Below are 26,686 nucleotides of genomic sequence, written 5' to 3' on the forward strand. Positions count from 1 at the left end.
TATACACTGTTCTGTGTTGCCTCTTTTTGTCACGTCAGTCTCTCTGTGTACGTGTGTGAGTGTGCTTCCTCCTTGTGAGCTTGCTCATGTGTGCGTTTTGGTGTGTGTGTCAGTGAGAGAGAAACAGGTGATGAGAATTTGAATATTGCTGGATTCATTCTCTAGTTTTAGTTTGTGACTATGTTTGGATTCGAGATGGGTGGCATGGTGAGTGGATGCGATGAAAGTTTACATAGTCCTAAGATAGCACATTTATCTGAAGAGAAACTGTCAAAAAATAGCTTTTTTCCCCCTGTATCTATAATTAAGCATTTGTATGATTAAATTAACACTGAAACAATGAATAAGTTGTCTTTTTTGAGGGGCCCCAAACACCAGTGCTGTTTTTGAACCTCACATTACACCAGGCCCAGCTGATGTCATCTCACTGGCAGTTTTACACCGATAGTTTCAGTCTATCCTGTGTGTGAAATATGGTGCAGATATTCATGGTGCTGAGAGGATTAATCCTACTGATTTAAGTGATTCCCAGACTTTTGCTCGATTGTCACAAGGAGGTTGAAGTTGTTATGTATCCTATGAAATGTCAGAATCACCTTTAATGGTCAAGGAAGTGTATCCACATACAAGGAATTGGAATCTGTGTTTTTTGTTGCCCTCCATGTACATATACCAAAATAAGCATATAGTTGAAAACAAGGACAACAGTGCTAAAGGATAAACAAAAATTTGACTACTGTGCACAGATAGGAATATGTTTAAAAAATATACATGTATAAAATATGGTTCCCCTTCAGGAAAACCAGGAGAAGTCATGGAATTTCACAATGACATTTACCAGGCCTGGAATGAAAGTAGTCAAAATTCTTTAAAGTTTTGGAAAAGTCATGGAATTTTGTTGTGTCACGAAATTATAATGTAATATCATAGCAAATTTATTTTCTGAAGCTGTCAACATAACCTAGCTCTATGCATCAGTGTGTGACAACATTTGTTGACCATCCTGTGGGTTTTCTTAATTTTCTCCACGTGTTCCTTTGCTCTCTCTCCATGTATGCCAACTGGCTAAAATAACAATTATGGGCTAGTAGGGTAAGAAAAAAATATATAATGGGCCCTTGAAAAGTCATGGTTAAGCTTTGAAATGTTAAAAAATGTGTGGAAACCCTGATAAACACAAATAAATTTAAATTAATACAACAGAATGTTGTGCAGAATGTAAAAGGTGCTGGGAAAAATATGGAGTGATTAATTTAACAGGTTGCTTATACATGAGGTAGGTGGACTTAATAGTAGCCTATACTGTGTGTGTCTCCCATGTTAGCCTGCCATCCCTGTCTGGGTCCAGACACTATTGGAAAGAGGAGATTCTTAACTTTCCAATGATATAAGTATTGTTTTTGTACTCCAAATACTAACCAAAATATGGCGCATTACGTCATGAATGTGATAAGGCAATAACTTTGAGAAAACGGCCGCGAACGTTCATAGTACGGTGGCCGCGAAGATACGCGACAGATGTCAGTGGACTTGGAAAATGGAAGCCAATGCTGTAAACTCGGGCCTGTCCCGGATCAATAAAATTAAACATAAAACCAAGGAGACATATTTATTTTGTCGCCAACGAGGAGAAAAACAAGCCAAACATCAAAAGTAGAAGAAGAAGAAGAAGAAGAGAAAAACAAGCATACCCAACAAAATGGCGCAGGTAGACGGAAAATGTCGGAATAATGGCCGTTTGCTTGAAGAGGAGTTAGCATACACAGCTAGCAATGGACTTCACACAACGATATTCACAACTTGGATTAATTCTTTATGAAAAAACCCTTTTTGTTTTTAGCACTGAACCCTTATGGACTAAAAGAATTTTAATAATCGAGGACTGGATGTATATTCGGACTTTAGGAGCCTCAAAGGTAGGAAGTTAGCACTTTTTAAATTTATTTTTCTCCTTTACCATGTTGGTAAATGTGAATGAATTATTATATGGTGCTTATACTTTCCCTAAATTGAACTTATTGATTATATTTTGGAAAAATAGCCGGGGCAACAATGTGTAGCAGAAAAATTTCAGGATTTATCTTTGTATTTGAATGCAGGTGCTAAGCCACTTAGGGACTGTTTGTTAATGTAACGTTACTTAAGAGAGGAGGTGGTGCCGAGAGGAGGAGACATGTCAAATAATTTTTCAAGCACTACATTTTTTATTTAGGTTCAGGGGAGGGGCATTCAAATTTAAATATTTGTATTTATTTTACCGCCAATTTTGTTACAGTTTAAGGTCCACTATAAATTTGGCCTGTACTTTGGTTTATGACCAAATACCTGCAAAATTAATGACTTTCCCATCATCTTCAGTTTGTAGCCTACCTTGTGTTTAGTGCTAATTACACTGGGAGAGAAAAAGAAATCAACTGAACAAAAATAAGGACCCTGGATGTGGAAGTTCAGTGCTGGTGTGGTTTTGTGGTCTGCGGTTGTGAGAGCAGTTGGATGTACTGCCAAATTCATAGAAACTCAAGTGTGGATGGTCACTTAGTGAAATAAACGTCTATTTCATTAGCAACAGCTCTTGGTGCACTTCCTAAAAACTTGCATCATCTGTGGCTTTGTGTTGTGTGATCAAACTGCAGATTTTAGAGTTGTGAAGAGGCCACGGCACACCTGTGTGGTAATCTTGCTGTTTAATCAGCATCTTGATCTGCCACACCTGCCAGGAGGATGGATTATCTTGGAAAAAGTTCTCACTAACACGGATTTTAACTTGGGAGAAATAAGTCTTTTGTGTGCATCAAAACTCTTTGATCTATAGGAGAAAAAACTGAAGTGTTTGTATTTTTGTACAGTGTAGCTAGTATGCTACACTGTAGTCTTGCACAAAAGTAAGCAAGTGAATATGGAAAACATAGAGTGCCCCAGGAATGAGTCCTATAACCTGGAATGAGTTAGCATTTTAACAATCCTGGTTCCCTCCTCTCAAAGTCAGTGGGATTTTTGTTAGACACCTGAAATAAAGTCTGTGGTTAACACAAGCTTAAGAGACTTTCAGGTTTTGTTCTGTAACGAAATATGTTGATAAATACCCCACTTGGGAATTTTGAAGCTTTTATGTGTCTTAGAAAAGGCGGTTGCTAACAAGTGGCTAAATGAGACTACAAAGTCATCACACCGACTGTGCCGTTGCAGCCTCATTTTAGTGTTAAATCATGTGACTGTAGTGGTGTTCATTTGTGACGATTATCTTGCTGAAGAAAATGTGTAGGCCTAAGTATCATACATACATGTTTGACATAGAGTTTATTTTCTGCAATAATCCAAAATCCAATTGAAGAATCCCATTGGCTTTTTGACAAGGGAATCAGAGCAACGCTAACTTCAGCATCTGCCTACAGAAAAGTGTCATCCCTATTAGCATCAGCATGTTAGCATGCTGTCGTAAGCATTTAGCTCAAAGCACAGTTGTGCCTTAAAGTGCAGCCTCACATAGCTGTTAGCACGTAGCCAAGTTTAAGTTTTATATTTTACTTTTACAATCTGCAGAATATGAGTATGTGGTTTGTTTTGTTAAAAGTAACAAAATTAATAGGGAAAAACTGTTGCAAATTGCAGCTTGCATGTTATAAATGGTTATAAATGGCCTCCAGGTTAGCATGCAGATGATTGGTCTGATAATGACTGAACAGCTCCTCCTTGTGGAAATCAGCAGCCTGCAAAACATGAAAAAGGATGCATCTAAAAAAACTGCACAAAACAAAACAAAAAACACATTTGGTCCACTTATAAAGATTATTATTAAGAAAAAGACAGTGTGGACAACCTAGGTGGTGCACTCACTTTTTTTTTGAAGACATAAAAAAATGAAGGAGGGCATACTGCTCACATGGCTGAAAATGTGCTAACCCATAATGCCATAATAATATGCTTATTATTTAAGATCTAAAAACAAAGTTCCCTTTTACACCTGCTGTTTATGATATGCAGTAGACTCTGTAGAGTGGCTGATGATCATGTAAAGACAGAAGTGTCCGTTTTTGCTGTTATTCAAACTCCTTTCAAAGGTGTCCAAATGGTATCAGATATCATACAAGGATACACACACAACCATTTCCACAGAAGTACTTGCAATAAGATGCGTAATGCTCTGTGTCCACATATTCAAATTCCTTTGTTAGTTTAGTAATAGTATAATTGGCCCTTACAACATTCGTGGATTTCCAAAGAAAGATTGCACCAATAAGCATGCACAGGTATCCGGTACATGTAGCCTGGGGGAAGCCTCTGTCTCTGGTGATGGATTTCACTGGCTCCTACAGGCGGGTTGAAACTCAAAATGAATAGATGTTTCACAAATATTCATTGGTTGGTCTTTGGCACAGGTGCAGATTTCTGAGGAGGTGCAGGGGGTGCATGTCCCCCTCAATGTTTAGAAGTGCTTTTGTCCCCCCCTACAAAAAAAAGTCAAGTCAAATCAAAAACTCAAGTTGAAAATGGCAGAGGACTTTTATTTGACAAAATTAAAGACATTTACACCATAAACTGATGTAGAAATGGCACAAATTGGTGCGTGAACATTCAACAGAATGCAGGAAATTGAGTGTTTGATGCTTAAAATTTTCCAGCAGAGCCCCAAACCCCCCACATTTCATATGTGTCCCCCCCAGTGTTTAAATGAAACCAACGCCCGTGGTCTTTTGAGTGCAGCTTGCACAGTCACATTGGATGAGTCTGAGGGTGCATACAGGAACACATACTGTATCTGTGTTGATGTACGAGAGATAGTGTGTGTCTGTGTGTGTGTTGGTGGGTGTGATGTCTATGCACATGCAGGTGGAGAGCACGGAGGCGAGTGTTTGAATGGGGCTTGTGTAGACATTGTGTGACAGGGTAACTGAGGACAAATATTGACTTTTGTTTCAGCGTGGATTCTCCAAAGCTCCTATCATATCTGTGATCTCTCCTAGCACTTGAGTCAATAGGTTTGTTTTGGTAATGATGGATAACTGCCCATCATTCCTGTCAAGTCAAACAGACCTTTAGCTCGAGGCTTCCAGAGCATGAACGTGAAGGAATGGAGCACAGGTGTCTGCACTATAGGTCCTTTGTTTGTCATTAATGTGAGGGGCACTGTAGTGCTTTGTAGTAACCTCAGTGAGTTAAATATGTAGAGAAAATGAATGCATGTATTGGTTAAAAAAAACAAAAAAACAACTACATTTGAATATAAAGACATGTTTTTTATCCAATTGTGCTTAAAATTCAAACTAACAGTATATAAGATGTTTAGTGAAGCACTGATTGCAGTGAAACACTGGGGGAAATGCTTGTGGCAAACTGAAATGTTTAATTTAAAAATCTCTTTCTCTGATCCTTATCTGCCAAATTAACCTCTCCATACTCTCTTGCCCCCAGCAATACACAGCAAACATCACTCCCCAAATACATGCATGACTACACAGCAGTGATGCTAGATTTTACTTCCTCAAAATTTAAGCCCAAATATTGAAAGATGATTCTCACATTGGCTCATTCAGTATCATGCAGAAACTGTGCAGTTAGTCTGACGGATGAAGTGGTGCAGTCGGTGTCGGAGACAGGAAACAGACGTCTGTTTTAATATGCCATCTGGTTGACAGAGTTTCTTCTGCCTCGAAAGTATCAATGCGATTAGATTAGAGGTGTTATTTGTTTGGGTGGGGAGTGCCACGCGCATCATAAACGATGACGAACATGAGCCAGTCTTTTTGTGAAGAGATGGCTCTGAGCAACAAGGACGGTAGAAGATCATTTACTCAGATTAGAGACGAGATACTGCAAATAAAAAATACTGTTACAAGCGAAAATAGTTTTTCAAAATTTCTCAATACAAAATGTGCAGAATTATTATCAAAACGGGTATAAAGTAGAAGCATAAAGTATAAAAACCTGGCCTCTGTCAGAGTAATCTTAAATCATTAACAGTATTTTAATGTTTTAACTAGTCCAGGTGGCAGGTTTTACTGTTTTATATGCTCCTCAGTAGCAATATTTAGCTCTTTACAGTAAAGCAACACATTATGAGATTTAGTCTATAAAATCTTTGTCTCCAAAAGTAAATATTCACTACAGGTGTTGGGTAATCGTGGTGGATTGAAACGCAGATCCATCTTAAATTTACGAAAGTATAACTATAAAGTTGCACATGGGAGAAATACTGAACCAAGGCACTTCAAACAAGACACTGTATTTAAAGTTGAACTCAAAAAATATTTTTATTTCAAAAAAATACTGTTTTGGTTCACTGACATTTTCAGCTGCAGCAGGCAGCTTTTTTCTGTGAAAAAGCTCTAATAAACCACGGACTATATAATTAAAGATCAACGACGTGACAGCTCCCCAAAAGTGAGGCCAAAAAATCTCTATCACCCCCTGGTGGTTGGCTGCGGTACAGATGATGGAGATGTTAGCGGACAGGCCAAACTAAAAACTCCAAGTACATGTCAAATACATTTTTCACAAAGATGGTTTTTGCCATTTAAGGTTGTTCTTATCACGCTAATGTATGTTTGTTTCTCATTGGTTTGGTTATAACTAGTAATGATGATTTCAAAAAAAAGGTGGATGGAGGTCATGACTGACAGCTACATGTGCCAAACAGTATGCTCGCTATCAATGGTGCTGCTCGAGATTGGTCAGACACCGGTATGAGCAATAACTCAATACTGGTGGAGAATGCTACTGTGTACACTCTGGCTCCAAATGACGTCACTAGGGAGACTCTGCTGAGAGTCTCTACCACGTTTTGGTGCAAGTTACAGATGTGCTGCTCTGCTGATCTTCTGCCACCTTATTTACTCAGCAGAATGTACTGAAACAAGTGTATTTGCGACTAAAAATGGCAGTTTACTTTTTGGGCTGGTAAAATATATGTTTGGCTGATAGACGTTTTCATTTACCAGTCCCCTTGGCTTATGAGTTAAAAAGTTAATTTCGGACACTGCTTGAAACCCATCAGCTTTTAGTCTGATGACGATAAGCCTCTAGGAGCGAGGGCCAGTATTTCGGTTTGATGCAGTGTAGCTGATGGATATCCTCTTAAACTCCCATGCACCGCTCATTTCGGCTAATCTCTTTAAACAGATATGTGCATATGAAAGCAGAAAAATCACAAAATTAGCTAATACTATTCCATACCCATCGGTAGCTTTGTCATCTTCTGCCTATCCCAATCCTCAATGCCTATATGCAGTTTCACATAGATTGACCACATCAGTGAGTAAACGTGGGACAGACAGAATGACTGACTGACAGAATGACACACTGACAGTTTCTGTGATTATGTACAGCATACCATACCATGACTTAGTTATACCAAAAATTAGAAAAAAAACCCAAACATTCGGCCACAGCGGGAGCCACTTAGTCATTTTAAGCATTTTTCTGTTGTTATAGCGCCACCCAGTTGCCAATTAGAGTTAAATTTCTCCAGTCATCTTGAGGCGTCCTGTTCTACATATCTACCAAGTTTTGTAAAAGTCAATATGGCGGTTAGACCTAGATAAGAAATTAGCTCTCTAGCGCCCCCATTTTGTTTGATGGGGTCAATAATGGAGGGGTCCCCTCAGATTATGTGTGGTCATATGCCTACAAAGTTACGTGGTGATCGGTGAAACCCTTGAGATGTTATGCACCTTTATGTGATGAGCCACGCCCTCCGCAATATTCATTGCCTTATAGAAGCTCAGTTTTAGTAAGTTTTCCAACTTTTGCCAAGAGGGAACTTTAGATATTGGTCCCTAGATTATGTTCACTGAGTTTCATGCAGATCGGTCAAACTTCCTAGGAAGAGATCAATTTTAAGTTTTTTTCAAAACATTCAAAATGGCGGAAAATCTATATAACCGGTATTAACAGTATTTTAATGTTTTAACTGGTCCAGGTGGCAGGTTTTACTGTTTTATATGCTCCTCAGTAGCAATATTTAGCTCTTTACAGTAAAGCAACACATTATGAGATTTAGTCTATAAAATCTTTGTCTCCTGTTCTACATATCTACCAAGTTTTGTAAAAATCGATATGGCGGTTAGGCCTAGATAAGAAATTAGCTCTCTAGCGCCCCCATTTTGATCTTTTCTTTTAAGTGTTTTTCAAAACATTCAAAATGGCGGAAAATCTATATAGCCGGAAGTTATGGGTTCTTGAGGCAGATTTGTTCCTCATGAGGAGAGGCATCTCTGTGCAAAGGTTCATGTACCTAACATACGGGGCATGAGATATGCCCATTCAAAGTTTGCAATTTCAATCAGTTGTTATAGCGCCCCCCTTTGGCCAACTGATGTAATATTGCTTCATTCGCATCCTCCCATGACCCTCTACCACTGTGCCAAATTTCACATGGACTGACCATGTCAGTGAGGAGAAAAACGTGGAACAGAGACACAGACAGACACACCCACAGACAGAGTTTTCGTCATTATATAGTAAGATAAGATAGAGCTAAATTGTTGTCAGAAAATAGCCACTGGGTCCTGAGACTGCATTTTGGCCAATGCGCTCCACCTCTCCACACTGTTTACGTCATTGAAACGTGACTGGTCAATATTACTCAAACTGCAAAGAGAAAACCACAACACTTCCAATACCAAAATCTTGTCCCATTGCCTCATGCAGATATCTGTTTATTTGTTATCAATGTGAAAGGAACTTGTCTTGACTACCAGGGGCACAGAGATTAATGACATCTTTTACACTTGGTCTCTTTCAGCCCCCCAAACTAACTCAGAACAATTAAACAACATTTCTTGCAGGTATGTAAATGCTCCAAAAGAACTCAGACCTCACTGAGACAAACTGTACTCAGACTCGTACTCCTCAGAAGGTGGTCTGAGCGTGAACACAAAGCGCTCCAGGTTGGCTTTGCCATTGTGTTTTATAATCAATACATTTCAAAGTAGGCTGAGGTCAGTGAGGAAGGTTGTTTCTGCTCCTCTTGTAGTAGTCTACTTAGTAACTACTTAAGAGAGGTGTACACGTTTAAGTTTTCAAGTTTTTTTTTTTTTGGGATTGTATCCATAAGACATCAAGGAGGTGTTCTGTTTTCCTTTGCCTGGAACATCCCATAAAAAGGCGTGAAGCTTTTTCAAACTTGTCTTTCCAGTTTCCCTTCCCATTCAGGAGGAAAATAATGAGCAGTAATATATTCAAAAAGGGATTAACTTGTCTGTGTCTCACGGGGACATGATCCCCCTGCAGAGACAGTTAAAACCTTAATATACAACTTTTTACCCCGAGGCAGGAAGTGTCACCTTCATCTCGTGCTGGTGAATACAGTTGCATTAAATCTTGCGTGATGTGAGCTTAGACAACGTTGAAGTTATTCTCTGAAGTGGTCTTGTGTGTTTTGGGATTCATTTCTGTTGATAAAATCTCTATCTTTGACTCCAGTGATTCTTGATTTCAGTAACTTCCCTCAGTAAGACGGTTCTCACCCTGTGTGTCGTCGGTTTCATGCAGGATGCTATCAGTAGTGAAATCTCCAGGTTAATTAGGAGGTTGGTCAGAAGGGCAGCTGTGGTATCTGTCATCAGTGCTTGTGGCGTAGTGATTAACCATCTGGCAACACAATAGAGCTGTTTAGTGTTTTTTGGACGTGCCTATTCCTGCATTCAACAGCATGACACCAGCTTCTTCAGTTGAAATAAGTCTTTTGCTGACACAGTCATTTGCCTGGTGACATGCAAAGATGCATCCGGAAAAAAATTGATTACTCTCTGTGGAAACAGAAAAAAATGAATGTACAGACAAGTTTAAACAAGTGGAATTTAATAAAGGAACAGGATGCAATCATGATTTAAAACTGTAACTTTCCTCATGCTCAAACAAGTGAGATGACAAAGTGTTCAGATTTGCATTTGTCAAGTTGTTTCTTCTGTTGTTCTGCAGTGAAAAATATAAAGCGATCAGGCAATGTGAAACTGTATAAATGATTAAAGGAATACTTTAACCTCCTCAGATGACCATTTGTATACATTACTCATTCAGTGTTACACTGAATTCATGAAGAAAATGTTTTTCTCACATGCTTCCACCAGAGAATCCAAAAATTGAAAAACAAAATTCTTGATGAATTGAAGTAAGAAGGATCTGCATTTAACAGCAGCAAAACTATAACAAAACATCCGTTTACAAACTCTCACACAACTCCTGCAGTATTTTCCAAGTCTCATTTATTCAGTTGTATGCTCAGTACTTCTTGGACACATGCATTTGCGCTAAAACTTTACGATTTAAAACTGATTTAAGAGTGAAGATTAAGTTGCATCCCTCCAGCTTCAGCACTTACTTCTTCATTGTTTGGTTCTGTCTTGAGTGCATGTAAATGTCAGACTAATAACTGATATTTTAGGGACTATTTGTTTTTAGAAGGGCTGTCAGGTGATTAAAAAAGTAATCTAATTACATGCTCTGTGATTAGTTCAACTAAATTAATTGTATAAATCAATTTTAGCTGTGAAAGTATTTAAAAAATTCACTTCCAAATGAGTTTTGGCAGATGTGTCATTGTAAAACTGCTGGATTTTGGACACAGTTGTCCCCCTGTCCTCTACCTCTGAAACTGGTCTGCAGTCCATTGCAATCCATTTTGCAAGGGAGTTAGTCGGTCACAGGTAGACTCAGTTTGCATCTGAACGCCTGGTCGAGTGTGGCTTGACGAGGCTGGCTGCTAGCGCTAGCATCAGAGGCTGTGCTAGCTTGGACCTCAGGGTTTACTGCTAAATGCTTTGTGTTGAGCTGATATTTCAGGCTTGCAGTACTCCGATGGTATGAAAATCCCCTACTGCAAGAGACACGCTCCTATGAACAGTTCGATCTGGGTGTTTTTGTAACATAAATGTTCCACTCACTGGATCAAGCAGCACCATCATCATCACCACCATCTCGCCTGCCTCCATCATGTTACAAAGCCACTGTGGCTTTCACTGATGCACCATATCAAAGAGCACCACAGAACGCTATTAATCCGCATCATTTTTTTAAAATGCGTTATTTTTTCTGTGATTAATTAATCGAAATTATTGCGTTCGTTTGACAGCCTTAGTTTTTAGGGCTAATCACTTTTCTTATCAATGTCAGTAAAACAGCTACCATCATTAGTGTTCTGTTAAAGGTCCAGTGTGTAGGATTTAGGGGGATGTAATGGCAAAAATATAGTAGGTATGTTTTCTTCAGTGTATAATCACCTGAAAATAAGAATTGCTGTGTTTTTGTGACCTTAGAATGATCTGTTTATCTACATAGGGAACTGGTCCTCATCCACAGAGATGTTGCACTGCCATGTTTGTACAGTAGCCCCAAACTGGCAAACCAAACACTAGCTCTAGATGGTACCATTTGTGTTCTCATTTTTTTTTTAGTGTTTTACTGACTTCATGTTTGGATCTTATATTATGAGAGGGTGAGCACACATTAGCAGGTGTTGTGCTAGTGCTCTGTCTGCAAACTCTAATATATCTGTTACTACATACATTTCTACTAAAACTGAAATATTTAAATAAGAAATCCAGTAATATTATCTACATCTTTCTTAATGTTCTTTCTTCAGAATTTTTTTTTTAATTTATTTTTAGGAAAATTACTTATTGTTCTGTAAAGGTACCTTTGGAACTAAAAGTAACCCCTCTCACATGGTACCTAGACTCTAGCGTTTCCACTGCAAACAGTACTCTCAAGTGTGGGCGGGGTTGTTGTCACTCACTGCTCCATCCAGCACTCACTGTATTTCCTCATTACCAGTGACACAGATGGAAGTCTACACCTCATCTATCGTCCACAGAACGAGGCTACACACAGACATCTTCAGAACAAAATAGAACAGGCTGCAGTTGTTCTCTCCATGGGATATGTAAGGGTTAATCCACTAGTGGGTGTTTTCCAAACGGTTTTAATGCATGATGTGGGGGCGAGTTGCCTCCGCGAAGTGTATTAAAACCGTTTGGAACACACCTACTAGTGGATTAACCTGCTTATACCATGGTCATTTGCCAAGAATATAGGAATAAAAGGATTCGACAACTTTTGGTGAAAGTTTTGTACTCAAAATTGAAAGTCTTTGAAGCAAGAGCTTACTATTGTCATGACAAGGAATAAACTAGTCCCTTTTACAGCCACGCCAGTTACAGTAGTCACAGTAGGACGGGATGAGGCTCAATCGCTTTAACGAAGCCAAAAGTAGCCTATTAAAAATTAAAATTAAGTTTGATTTAGGTCAAAATTATCTTTCTCCTCCTCTATCATTTGAAGCTCTTCAGGTGTCAGTTCCTTGTGCCGTTTATTGCTTGATTTTTTTCTTTCCTTCTCCATTTCTTTATTTTCTGCGGCATTCCTCAAAATCCTTGTACTCTCCAAATAAGTTAAAAGAAATGTTAAAATCAGCCATTTCTGTTTGTTTTTTCCCTCGGAAGTTGTTTGACAGCTGCGGTGTTTTTTTTCCCTCAGCAGTTGACAGTTTGACAGCTGCGTTCATTTAATGTTGGTATGGTTACAGGCTGGTTAGCGGATGAATTTAGACAGTCATAAAGTTTAGCCAAACTATGTGTGCATTAAAGGGTTTTAACGCATATCTGCCGACCAATCAGAAAAGAGTATTCACCCAGACCATGGTATAATTAAAAATAGCAGGTATATGCATTTAGTCCTTCTCAGGCAAGCTCAGGGGTTTAGGGTTGATGTAGCCCGAAGCTCTGCAATGCTTTTTTTTTTCTCAGAGTGAGGTTTAGAATACATGCAGACAAGTAGGAAAAAAAAAAAAGAAACATTAATGTGTACGTTTGAACCACACAGGGAGCCTCAGCAGGTCATTTTTTCCTTTTATTAAAAAATTAACATGAAATGAAAATGAAATTTAAAAAAAACATGATAGAAAAATGGATGTAATCAATAATTTAATCAATTTTAGATTAAGATAATCAGATCCTGGCTGCTACTTTTACAGTATATCTGCGACTATTCTATATTGGTCTTGCTGTCATCAAATCTCAAATGTGTAAGTACATCTTGCAAAACTTTCTGACTTCCTGCTCCAAGCCCATTGATTCCTACTGAAGAAGTAAATCTTCAAAACATAAATATATAGTTTAATTTTAAAGTTCCAGTTTTTTCCCAAAACAGCTGCTTACTATAGTTTTTATCAAACAAACGGGAGGAAATAGTGCATTTGTTGGTGACTATCCACATTTGGTGCTCTCGTGAGTATTTGGTGCAGCAGGACAGTGTACGTGGGATTGAGCCAAAATGAACTACAGTGTGTGTTCATAGTGGTGAAGGGACATGTCACCCAGTGCAACATTGTGGCTCACTGATATGTTTTTAACAACAATGGAGCTCTATGATACTCACACAATACTTGTCAGTAGATTCAGTCACTGTTAGTTTGAGTCTGAACATGAAGGTTTTGGTGACAAGAGGAAAAATAGTAAATATCACCAGACTTATGTCTAAATGTCTAAATATAAATGTGACAGATTCGAACATGTTTTTGTCATTTTTAGATTGTACTTTAAAGTACTTTCTTTTCCATAAGTTTTTGCAGTTATTTTTACAGATTAAAGGCTAAATGATAACTATAAATATGTATTCGTCCTTTTCCACCTAACCGCATGTCAGCAAGTATTGATAAATTACTCAAACTAATCTGATAAATAAGATAAATTGATTTTAAACGTTGATAAAAATCTTCGTACTTACATGTAGTCAAAGGGCCACAGGTGCATGGTGACGGTGGCATCCATCTTGGCGACTTCCACTGTAGCGATGGGCGCTCCCTCTCCTTCACTGCTGGTCCCGTCGGGCCCCCGGGGACCTCGAGAGCCTCCGTCCACCCGGATGTGGTTGAGTTCACAGTTCTCTTTGATCATTTTGACGCATGTGTCGCTGATATCTGTTATGGTCACTTTGACTGCATTACGAAGGTGCTTCGCCCACTGGAGGCCCATAATCCCTGAGTGACAGAGAGAGACACAGAGAGAGGGGAGTGTTGAAGTGAAGGTCGGGAAACATTTCCTCAACCAATACTTCCAAGGTACAATGTAAATGTATACTTTCTGCTTCTTGCACATCTCTTTCCGTTTTAAAATATATGTTTTACATGTTTTTAATGTTTTTGTTCTATTCAAGATTCTTGACTTGCAGTGTTTGTTTCCTTTTTGCTTTTCTCTTATTTAATACTGTACCTAGGCAAAGTCCTTGTACATTGAAAACCTACATGAAAATAAACCCGATTCAGATTCTTAAAAAAAAAAGAATACATGCAGTTCATAGAACCTGGTCGACATATATTAACACTTGAAGATCCACTCATTAATAAAAGTGTATGTCATATAAAAACTAAAGTAATGATCAATGTTGTCGGTGACATTTAAGATGTGTTGATGGATTCATGTCATCAGCTCATGCATTGAGTAACATGACAAGTTAACATTCCACCTTAAAAGTTGCCGGTAGTCGGCCCAGTAAATTAAGTTATTTTTTAGTCCAACTCCAGCTGCTGCAAGAGGCAGCAAAACATCCTTTCATTTTATAGTTACAGTCTACTAATAAAACTCTCCATGGTATGAACAGTGGTTACATGAGCCTCAAAGAGTGACCGTCCGCTAGTGACCAATCAACAGACTGTAGTGTTCACAGCTCCACCTTTTAGTACCAACAGAGGGGGGACCAAAAATGTGAACAGTACGGAACAGTTCCATTGGTACCATGCACAACTTTTCACAGTGGAAACAGAAAAAAAGCATACCGAACTGAACTGTACTGTACTGCTCGATGGTAAAAAAAAAAAAAACAAAAACGCTGGCGTATTCACACTCTACTACTACTACTACAAACACACATCTTAAATGCTTTGTGTGACTCCAGCTAGCGTTGTGTCGTGAATGTGTCGTTCAAAAGAACGAATCTTTTAAATGAACGTACTGAACTGAATCACTTCCTGAACCGATTCGTTCCTTTCTCAGTTCAGTTGAGCTCTCAGCAGCGAGCGTACAGGCCGGGACTGGAACTGCTGATTCAGTCCGTGTGAATGATGACTCACTCGCGAGGCGGAGACAGCCAGGCTGCAGGGAGGGAGGGACCGCCTACCCGCCTAACGAATCACTCATTGAACGACACTCTCCCTGAGTGATTCAAATCATTTCCTCTCAGGGCTACACTTTCATGGGGACCGTTTTCTCCAAGCTAATGGCTAATGTAGCCAGGAGTTAAGCCACATAAACATATACACACACCTCCCTGTTGTTTTAACAGATTTAGTTTCCAGATAAACAAACTTAAAACGTTAGGCTGGCAGCAGTAATGAGAAGAGGGAGACTCGCCAGTCAGTGCAGAGTAGCAGATATAGCGATGGAGACTTGGGGTGTGAAGTTGAAGTGTAATAGGCACTTTATTGATCCCAGAGAGAAATAACTTTTTTTTAACTTTGCTAAATTGCCACAGCAAGCAACAACTCATGTACAGTATAACACAGCATGTAACAAGTAGTGTATAAAACCCGCAGTTTGAGAAAATGTGTGGCTGAGACTGTCAGATCCTCTCATTACGAGGTAACTGTGCAAAAGTGTACATGTTAAGTGACTCAGTGATCCGCAGTATGTTCAGTGAACGGATCACTGAGTACTGTGGTACATTCACTGAACAGACTACACAGTAAGAGTTAGTTCATTTCTATTAGGCACTTTAGTTTAGTTATCTTGGAGTGAAATAACTTTTACTTTGCCAAATTCCCACAGCCACAACACACGTACAGTACAACACATCATGTAACAAGTACTGTATAAAACAAGTGGCAATAGAACGAAATATAAGTGAGTGATTAATGGCTGAAAAAAATAGTGGTAGAGCAAATATACAAATGTCAACAAAATTATGAATAGAATTAAAAGATGAGAATTGCAGCAATAAATATGAGTGACAGCTAATTATACTTGTCAGACTATGGCAACACATACAGTACAGGCCAAAAGTTTGGACACACCTTCTCATTCAATGCGTTTTCTTTATTTTCATGACTATTTACATTGTAGATTCTCACTGAAGGCATCAAAACTATGAATGAACACGTGGAGTTATGTACTTAACAAAAAAAGGTGAAATAACTGAAAACATGTTTTATATTCTAGTTTCTTCAAAATAGCCACCCTTTGCTCTGATTACTGCTTTGCACACTCTTGGCATTCTCTCGATGAGCTTCAAGAGGTAGTCACCTGAAATGGTTTCCACTTCACGGGTGTACCTTATCAGGGTTAATTAGTGGAATTTCTTGCTTTATCAATGGGGTTGGGACCATCAGTTGTGTTGTGCAGAAGTCAGGTTAATACACAGCCAAAAATGACATTTTGAAACATCAGTTTTTCACTTATGGAGCCAATAAATCATTGTTAAAAACAAATTACCAACATCTCCATGCTGTCTAGATGCAATTTGTGTATTTTCAGATGTTTGTCTTAATAACTGAATTTTTGACAGCTGTTTGAAATCTGCCTTTACACACTAACAGCTGCTGTCTTGCACACAGGTGACTGGCTTAGTCAATTTGTGAAGCTACATGTGATATTTCCCTTTGCCAATTAGCTCAGTGAGCTAGAGGGTGGTTCTTGGTGTTGAAGATTGTGAGTTCAAGCCTCAGCTCGTGCAACATTTCCATATGAGAAATCTCCCCAAACTTTTCATAAAGGTCCAGTCCCATGCCACATGTCCTCAACTGGAAACACAAGACAATAGTCCTGATGGTGGCGCTACAGCAAGCCTCTAAATTTCAAAACTTTGAAAATTCATCACAAATCAACCATATGTGCTACAGCTTTGGAACTTTGACTTTGAAATTTGCTTTTCCATGGCATGGATGGCTATGGTCTGTGAAGCCACACATGAACTGTCACTTGCCAATTAGCTCAGTGAGATAGAAGATGGACCTCAGTCTCAGAAGTTGTGAGTTCAAGCCTCAGCTAAGGCAGAACGGACATTCTAATGTGAAAGTCCTATGTTCAGGCATCATGCTATGTGGATTAGAGACTACTAAGGTTAAAATAATTATGATCCAGGCAGTTTCGCAGAGAGACAAATACTCTTAATCAACACTTTTCCCTGTTATCCCTTGTCTCTTTTCCCTCTTTATTTGGCTTAGCTATGAGTCAATATGCAGAGTCTATCCAATAGCTACTTTTACATTTTAAAAACTGTTTTCATCTTTGTCACCATGGATAATGTTTAGCTTTAAGCTAGATCAGGCCAGTTTGTTCATAATTGCTAGTAGTTAATGTTATTCTTACTTTCTTGTTCTTGAGTTTTTTCTTTCCTTTGTATATTATGAGTCTGATCCCTTCAGCCACTCATCCACAATTTGAAGGGCATGCCATAATTATATGATGTAACTTCTATGTTGTGATATGCTTTGTTTTAGTGTGTGTGTGTTGCTCACAATTGCCTAATTTTGCCTAAAATTGCCTGCCCCCGACCATTGCTGCACAGCAGCTATAATTCAGCTTGTGAACATGCCCACGGCTGACAAATATCAGTATCTCTGATCTACACTCAAATTCTAGCTCACTCATGTTTGCAACTGTAGGGACATGTATTTAATCAGTTTATCAAAAAAGCTCAAGATACGATAAGATAAGATAAAACTTATCCTGAGGGAAACTGCTCTGCAGCTGTTGTAATACAAAGTGGGAACAGTGCAAATATTACAGTCTTAAAAGCTTCATCCGTACAAAGGTTAAAACCCATCTCGAGGATTTTACACACTTCCACCTCTGTGTGTGATGTCTATCCCTTCTATGACATAATACTCCATACTATGTTTTGACCACACTTCTGTTGTATTTTTGTACATGTGCAGGATCAGGCCTGTCTCTGCAGCGTTAACTGATTTACAGACAGCATAATGCCTTGGCAAGCTGCCCGGCTGTTGAAGTGGATCATCAGGAAATAGATCATAGCGCGATCTCAAACTGTCCTTGAGAGGGGTAACGCTACGGTTGAATGCATTGCTGTTAATAAACCTCTGTCTGTTTTCAAGAGGAAGGCATTAATAGGGCTCAATTACTCATAATGTACTACTGAAATGTAATTGAGCTTCCTTGTATTCATTAATGTAATCTATCAACAGCAGATATTTAATCCTGAAACAAGACAAGATGCCACGTGCAGGTAAAGTGATGATTCTGGATCAACTAAGATCTGGTTTTCTTCTCAGTTATCTTCGCCTGTCCTCACCAAAAATGACTACATAGGTTGTTTGTACAAGCTGCGTATTATGATCCATATTTACGTTTAGGCAGCAACTTCTAGTAAATATGACGGGTAAAAAAGCAGAAGTCGGGTAAAGTAGTATAAAGAGCAACAAAGTCTGCAAAGGGAGCAAGTCCCCAGGAACAGCACCAGGCTGTGAAGCCAATTTGACATTGTGGCCAGGCTGTGTGGTTGCAACTCACAAGTCTGCCAGGCGATGCCATGGGGCCCAAAAAGATTTTTCTCCACACACTAACATTGTGAAAGAGATATCAGTGAAACAGTGGATACATTTTTGGGGGGGGGGGGTTCATCAACTTCCTAGTACGAGCACGGAAATAGCTGGGGTCATGGTTTAATCTTTGAAGTTCTTTCATTCATGTAAGTGAGCCATAGGCTGAGCTTTTTCAAACTTTTTTTGGCACAGGAACTGTGCGAGGTCAATGGGACATAGTTGCAAAATCATGCAACTACAACTTATGTGTCTGTCACGTGATGCCATGGGGCCCAAAAAGAATTTTTACCGATATACATTGTAAAAGAGATAACTGTGAATCAGTGTTTTTTTTCTTTTGTTTGAGCATCAACATCTGGAAGAGCTGCACGATTAAATTATTTTTTCCTCTATTCAAGTTAGTAGAGGGCTAAACCAGAAGTGAGCTGCTCAGCCGCAAGCTTTGATTCTCCACTCAGTCCTGATTGGGCCTAACCCAACCTGCTGGCTTTGGGCAAGGTTGTAATTTCTCAATATTCCCCAAGGGTTGAATCAAGTCAGGTTCCTTATTCATTTATTTTTTTAACATAACTGATCATCATCTGTGCACAGCATTGCAAGGGATCGCCGTGTGCACTCGAAGATGGAGATGCAGCGAACCTGCGTGCAAGACCCAGACGAAGACGGATAAACAGTTCAGCCCTGTACCTGGTTCAGTTCAGTACCTGGAATCTGCTGGAGCCACTCTCCCAACTTGAGGGTCACAGCCCAGATTACCACTGGTGCTGCTGTTGCCATTATTCCCTACATCTTTTGTAGCTCCTCTCTCAGCCCTTGGTATTTTTGGAGCTTCTCGTGTCCCTTCTTCCTGATGTTGCTGTCACTCGGGATCGCTACATCTATCACCACTGCCTTTTTCTCCTGTTGGTCAATCAACACTATGCCCGGTTGGTTAGTCATCGCCACTTTGTCAGACTGGCTCTGGAAGTCCCACAAGATCTATGCTTGGTCATTCTCAACCACCTCAGGATGTGTGTCTTCCATTCTGACCTTGCGACTTCCAGCCCATACTTAGTGCAGATGTTCCTGTACACTTTGCCAGTCACTTGGTTATGGTGTTTCATGTACGCTTTTCTGCCTGCATCTTACAGCCTGCTATTATGTGCTGAACTGTCTCAGGAGCATCTTTGCACAGCCTGCACCTGGAGTCCTGTCTGGTGTGGTGGGCCTGATACCGTGGTTTGGGCTTGGGTCGGGCTTGGACAGAGGCTGTGCAGGTAATGAGTGGTCAGGCCTGAGTTTTTTGGGCCTACTCAAAGCCTCTAGTGCGCTTGCTGTATGGGCTTAAGATGAATAAGTCCTGGATAATTTTATACTCTAATAATATGACATAATAAACAATAATAAATATTATGACATGGTAGAGAGGTGGTTTGGATGGATGGATGGGTAAAACAAATACAGAACGCTACTGTTCGTGTCTCATGTAAAACACAAGTCAATGTTGAGTTATTTTTAATGATGCATATTATTAACGTCACAGTACATACTCAACGTCATCTTACATACTTAATGTCACGTCGTCAGGTTGCATTAAACACATTACATGGTGTTGATGTTACCTACGTAAGTGAAGTTATGAAACAAATTTATTTTGACCTAAACCATGATTCTTTTCCTGAACCTAATCTAACATGTAGAAGTGCTAATTTAGGAAACACACCTGTAGGTAGTATATCAGGAGAAGAACAAATGGCTTATGTTGTCATATGGGTTGGAAGATATGTTTAATTATCCCTAAAAACAGTTGGAAGAGCTGTCATATCCAAAGTCAGCAGTGATAACTCACTTCATACTCATATTCTGACAGTATGACACCTACTCACTCAACAAAGCTTAGTTAATCATGTTTATTGACTTTGCTAAAACAACTCAGGTGGGTCACTGACGCCTGTTTACAGTACGGACACCTGCACAAGCATTATTCATTTCCAGATCACAGTGTGCCAATTGTGGCTTTGTATTCAACATCCAGTCTGCTGCTTCTTTTAGCTCATTGTCTTTGAACCATGAGAATTTTGTTCTGGAGCCAAGGAAAAGGTCAGACACTTGTCGACAAAACTGCCATGCAAATTTTGTTGATTGACTGGAAGTGGGTGAAGCCAAAAGCAAATAGACATTTTCTCCTCATAGAAATCTGTAATTATTATTTATTATGTGAGTAAAATATTACAGTACATTCACTTTTAATTACAAGGCAATTAAACTCTGCACCACGTCATAAACTGCAAATTTGTGTGTGTAAGCACTCCTCACAAACGATTGCACTCATGCTGCATGTTTTAATGAAACACACACACACACACGCATTTATGCACAAGAACACACAAATACACACATTCATACACAATTTTATATTGAATTGTCCAATGGAAGGAGATTGTCATTGCTCATGGTTTGATTTGGTGTGTCCACAAACACTCGGCTGCTGAGAAGCCTTGACGCAGTTTGTGCACACCCTCTCTGTATTTCACAATTAGTCCATTCACACTGTGTGGCTAGCCATATCAAACCCACAGCTCCTGCAATGGAAGTAGAAGAATAGAAAATATGTCCTGGAACTGAAAAAGAAAAAGAAACTTTAGGATTTAGCAGGTTGCTATCAGAAGACTGGCCATTTAGTGACTTACATGGTGAATTAAAAGCAAGATTAGAGGAGAAAGATTAGATATACAGTAGTCGTAAAGTACTTTGTTGTTGTGGGTTACCACAGTTTTTCTAATAACAGGCTTTTCTTTGAAAGCCTTTCACCGACACCTGTTCTTTCTATGCTTTTGACAGAGCTGCTTTGTTCAAACAGGCTTGAGTTACGCAAAGAGCTCCTCTAAAGGAAACAGTTCTTCATTACAATGCATCACTTTGCGGTCAGCAAACAGGATTACACAGACAGTTTTTACATTTGAGGTTAGGATACACTTAATAAAGGCAAATAATTTCAGTGTTGAGATGTGGTGCTGACAATACTTTCTTCGTTTGTATAAAAGCAAATATTCAGAAGTAGGACTGTGCAGTGATAAAGATCTCAATACATGCCTGGTCATTCAACCATCCAACTGTGAACTGCTGCTGGGAAACCATTGTAAATGAGCCAAAACCCTCATCTCCTATAACTCATAAAGTGATGAGTGGTGATGGGTCTGAAATGTGAGGGATATTCTTAGAAATTGTGACGTCTCTTTAACGAACACAATCTAATTCAGGGCTCGACAGTGTGAGCGTTTCACTCGCGTTTGTCACTAAAAATAGGTGTGTGCGAACTGTAAAAAATATTTAGGGGCACATATGCGCATAAAAAAAATCAGCTGAAACAGCCTATATTTTTGTCAATAAAAAAATATGATAATCTAACCGTAAATGTTGGAGGAACTCCAGCCGCCTTCCCTCTTCCCCGTGTGACACGGTTAAGAGCCACACCGCCCGCGGAAGCGCCGCGAATAGCCTCGAAGCGCCAAGAAGTGAAGGCAGTTTCCTTTCGGCGCCCATGTTAACCGATTGTGTCATCCACACCGGCCGCGCTGCGCAGCTCCGTCGCCGGCCCTGCAGCGATCATTTCGGCGTCTCGTCTATTTTCTGCGCGAGCCGCGAGCGAATGTTTCAAGCTGGGTAGTTACCCATGATGGAAAAACAGCGCCAAATGTGACGGAGACAACAGCTGGGAGCAGAACCGCTTGTCGACCAGCATGGAGAAATGCGCGTCTGATGTGAACGGAAGTGCTCTGGCTCGCGGGAGAATTTCGGTGCGCTGTGCTTTGCAGGCAGGGCAGGCCCTGGTGTTATGGGTGGTTTTCCAAGCCACTGTCGGCACAATGAATATAACGGCCAGGGTCCACCGGGCACGTCAGCGGCATGACACATCTGCAGCCCCTGTTAATCAATTACAGCGGCTCCACCAGCAACGGGAGCGGCACGACAACCCCAGTCTGTCGCGCGACAACTCTCTATTTTATGCGGCTCTTCTATTTTTGTCGCACTATGCTCCCCTACACGACCCTCCAGCAGATAAAAACTACATGAAATAGTGTGCTAAACGAGCACAATGTGTTTTTAAATGAATAAACCATTATCAGAGATGATATGTGATGATTTTTTTTCATGCATTTACCCATGTTTATCCGTGAAGGGCTCAACAATAAGGATTGCCTGGGGCAAGTAAAACTCAAGGTTGGGCATGTAAACTAACAACTCACTTGCCCGATCGGGCAAGTTGCTAAAAATAGTAAAAGTTAATAACTAATTGATAAAATAAATGTATTTTAAAACGTGCTCCTTCGGCTCTGATGCAGCGGTCTCTCTGCCTGAAGTGACAGGCACACGTAACAATGTCCTGCCTGCCCACAGACCCCATTGATATTATTTTGCGTGACGGACGCTTCATATAATAACATAACAATATACTATTTATGGTGTTATGTCATCGTGTCATTTCTGTCTCTACATGGTCACGCATTAACAATTCTCCTCTGCTCTCTCTATCGCACGGCGGAGTTCCGCCACACACACAGGTGAGCACGCTAGAGCGGCTCGGGTCGCATTTTCCTGACCAAACCTGACCCCGAGTCCGGTGCAGTTTGTCAGCTGACAAAGTTACTGTTTTGGACAGTGTGTAGCCTAAATAACCATCAACATACTGCTGTTACGCACAGTTGAGCAGCATAGCACGGCACTCATGCTGAGCTTGTGTTGCGTTCAGGCGTTGTCACGTAAATAACAACTTCCAACACTTAAATAGGTCATAGCACAAAACAGCAGCATGTCAAGTGACTTTTTACTGTTATTATATTCAATACAATTGTATGTTCCTAAATCTTGAGACACCTCATATGTAAGCTAGACAGACATTTCACCTGCTCATTACTGTGCACACATGTACTGTATGTACTTAGTCCTAAAGAGCCCTTATGGTGCCAGTAGATACATAGAAACATCCCAGCAGACTGTGCTTTGCAAGCATACAAAAAAGTTTCACGCATGTGAAAATTATTTTTCATGCGTGTGCTTCACCTCCGCTGCTACAACTCCATCCTATGGGAAACACTGCTGAGAGATGGAAGCAAAATATATTAAACCTGGTGCTAATACAGCAGAACTGGAGAGAGGGGTGAAAAATAAATAGAGGTGGGCATGGCTCAAGTAGGGCACAAAATTATAGACAGAGAACGATTGACAAATTTTTCACTTTAAGCCCTGACACTGTCATATTTGTGTAGGAATTAAGCTACAATACATGACATATGTTGTTTTAATTAATAAATACAGTGTGAATAAAAATTACAGAGCATAAAAATAACTGTGGTTTTTGTTATTTGATAGCCGCTTAAACTAAACAATTTTTATAGGGCAAGTAAAAACTGACTTCGGGCAAGTGAAAAAAAACCTTAGCGTTGAACCCTGCGTGACATTGTGTAAATGTCCGTGGTGGACATTTGAAAGCGAGTAGATAACAAACAGTACAGTAAACTTATAGATAACTCAAATATATGTAATAACTTAGGTGGAAAATGCTTTAACATTTCTTTCAGCCTACATGCAGCCTCTCAGCTCGGCGGTAAACAACCCCGCTGACTTCTCTACGTGTCGCTTCCGTACGCAGTCAGTGGAGCCCCAGTGAATACGCTGCGACGCTACGCTGACGTGACGCTTACGTTTGCAGCCGGTGGAGCCCAGCCGTAAGTCCCACTGTCGGCAGCGTGGAAATAAGTTAAAGTGTGGAGGAGACGGACCAGGAAAAGCGGCGGACCTCCGGGAAGGCCTGCTCCGTTTTCCCTGCAGTTAGGGACCGTTCACCACGGTACTGCTGCTGGGCAGGGTGGAAATAAGTCCTGCAGAGTTTCAGAGGACCTGGAGAATGTTTGAGGATAGTAATAACATTATATAAGATAATCATATTGCAAATATAATATATATAAGATAATAACATTAAAGACAAAATTAAATTGTAATACTTTTTCAAAACTTGATGATTTTACCTTTCTGTACATTTTGTATACAAATTCATTAAATAATTTTGCTTGTAAATGTCTATTTGCGTCACGTTTATTATGGAAAACACATTTGATCAATTTACATTGTGCCCCTAAAGTTCTTTGTGCGCTCCTTACTTTTTCAACGTAGGAGCACATGTGCTCCTTGGGAAAAAAGTTAGCGTCAAGCCCTGTAATTGCTTTTATGAATGATTGCACAGCCTTACTGTAAGCAGTTTGGACACTTTGTGCTTTTAGCTCCGTGAGGTTTGCAAATTACGTGCAGAAGGTGGATTTCTGACCAAATGGACAGTCCTGCTCAGGTTTTAAGCCAATATGGATGAGAAGTTCCTAAAAGTTTTAGCATCTACAGCTCCATAGATTTTGCTGATAAAGACTGCGTGGTGTAGTTGAATTCCACTGCAACACTTAATTACTTCACCATCAACATCAACCTACCATCACTAGCTATGAGTTAGCAGTTAAACTTTTAATGTATTAAGAGCCCTGGATACAGCATTGAAGGTAAATGCTGTGATATATTCAAGTACAAATTTGTCTATTACTTTATCATCCTCACGTACCAAAGTTTGTTTTGGAGTTCCGCAAGGTTCTGTGCTCGGACCAATCCTATTTACTCTATATATGCTTCCTTTAGGTAACATCATTAGAAATCACTCTGTAAATTTCCATTGTTATGCGGATGATACTCAGTTGTATTTATTGATGAAGCCAGAAGAAACTAATCAATTAACTAAACTCCATAACTGCCTTAAAGACATAAAAACTTGGATGAGCACCAATTTCCTGATGTTAAATTCAGACAAAACTGAAGTTATTGTTCTTGGCCCCAAACAACTCAGAGACTCTTTATCTGATGACATAGTTTCTCTAGATGGCATTGCTCTGGCCTCTAGCACTACCATAAGAAACCTCGGAGTGATATTTGATCAAGATTTGTCTTTTAATTCTCATTTAAAACAAACTTCACGGACTGCATTTTTTCATCTGCGTAATATTACGAAAATTAGGCCTATCCTGACCTGAAAAGATGCAGAAAAATTGGTCCACGCTTTTGTTACCTCAAGGCTGGATTACTGTAACTCTCTATTATCAGGTAGCTCTAGTAAGTCCTTAAAAACTCTCCAGCTAATTCAGAATGCAGCAGCACGTGTACTAACAGGAACTAAGAAACGTGATCATGTTTCTCCTGTTTTAGCTTCTCTGCACTGGCTCCCTGTAAAATCCAGAATTGAATTTAAAATCCTGCTGTTAACTTATAAAGCTCTAAATGGTCAAGCTCCGTCATATCTTAGAGAGCTCACAGACCTGCCAACCTGTACGCATTTTGCGTACCAGGCACGCATTTTGACATCAAAGTACGCTGGTACGATTTGATGCTCTAAAAGTACGCATATCACTGGATCGCGCATTTCGCCGGTTTCAGTGTATTTGTCTATGCAAGATGTTACTCAAGTTGATACCCGGTGAATATAGGCGCATAGGCGGAACGAAAAGATTTCGGCCAATCAGATTGCTGCAAATTGCTCCCCCCCACCCGCCCATCCACGGCTGACTAAGAAAGATGTGCTTGATTCAGTTCCATCCAGTTAGAGACAGTACACTGTCGCCCTCACCGTCAAGATAGATGAACCCGCTTCGCCCACACCTCTGGGTAGTCCTCAGTGATGACTCTATCTATTCAAACAACGCTGACAGGTAAAATGACATAAGAAATGCAAAAATTGAGAGCTTCTGTCTGCAAGCAGTTAGCTTCTGTCTGTAAACAGTTAACTACAGTGTCATAGCAGTTAGCTTCTGTCTGTTAGCAGTTAGCTCTTATTAGCTCCTCACCGTCAGCTCAGACCAGAGTTACCGTGTGTTCAGTCCGGTAGACGGTAGCACCTTCTCACGCTCGTTTAAGAAATCTCACTCCACCACCGAGTCCTTTTTTATTTATTTTTTTACGCCCTCTAGTGTGTTCACTCGTGTGTGTGTGTGTGTGTGTGTGCTCGCCCAACGGGGCCAAACTCCGCTGTGCGCGATGCAGAGAGCAGGGGAGGACTGTAAACGCGCGACCATGTAGAGACAGAAATGACACGCGGTCTGTAAATAAGGTAAGGCTATTTAGTTTGTTTAATAAAAGGACAAGGTATAGACCTGTTCTATAGGAAAAGTTACCTTAAGTGACTTCTTT

At 39.9% G+C, this 26,686-nt stretch overlaps 1 protein-coding gene across 1 annotated transcript in view; it reads left to right on the plus strand.

Moving 5' to 3' along the window:
* The first annotated feature begins 1,506 nt into the window (after positions 1-1,506).
* Positions 1,507-26,686, plus strand: part of LOC125887063 (SAM pointed domain-containing Ets transcription factor) — a 42,717-nt gene continuing 17,537 nt past the window's right edge. Inside the window, exon 1 of the mRNA XM_049573616.1 lies at positions 1,507-1,916. Within this exon, the coding sequence (XP_049429573.1) occupies positions 1,773-1,916 (144 nt within the window). The 5' untranslated portion in view covers positions 1,507-1,772. The remainder of the gene's footprint in view (positions 1,917-26,686) is intronic.

Source organism: Epinephelus fuscoguttatus, linkage group LG1, assembly GCF_011397635.1.
Source record: "Epinephelus fuscoguttatus linkage group LG1, E.fuscoguttatus.final_Chr_v1".
Taxonomy (NCBI): Eukaryota; Metazoa; Chordata; class Actinopteri; order Perciformes; family Serranidae; genus Epinephelus; species Epinephelus fuscoguttatus.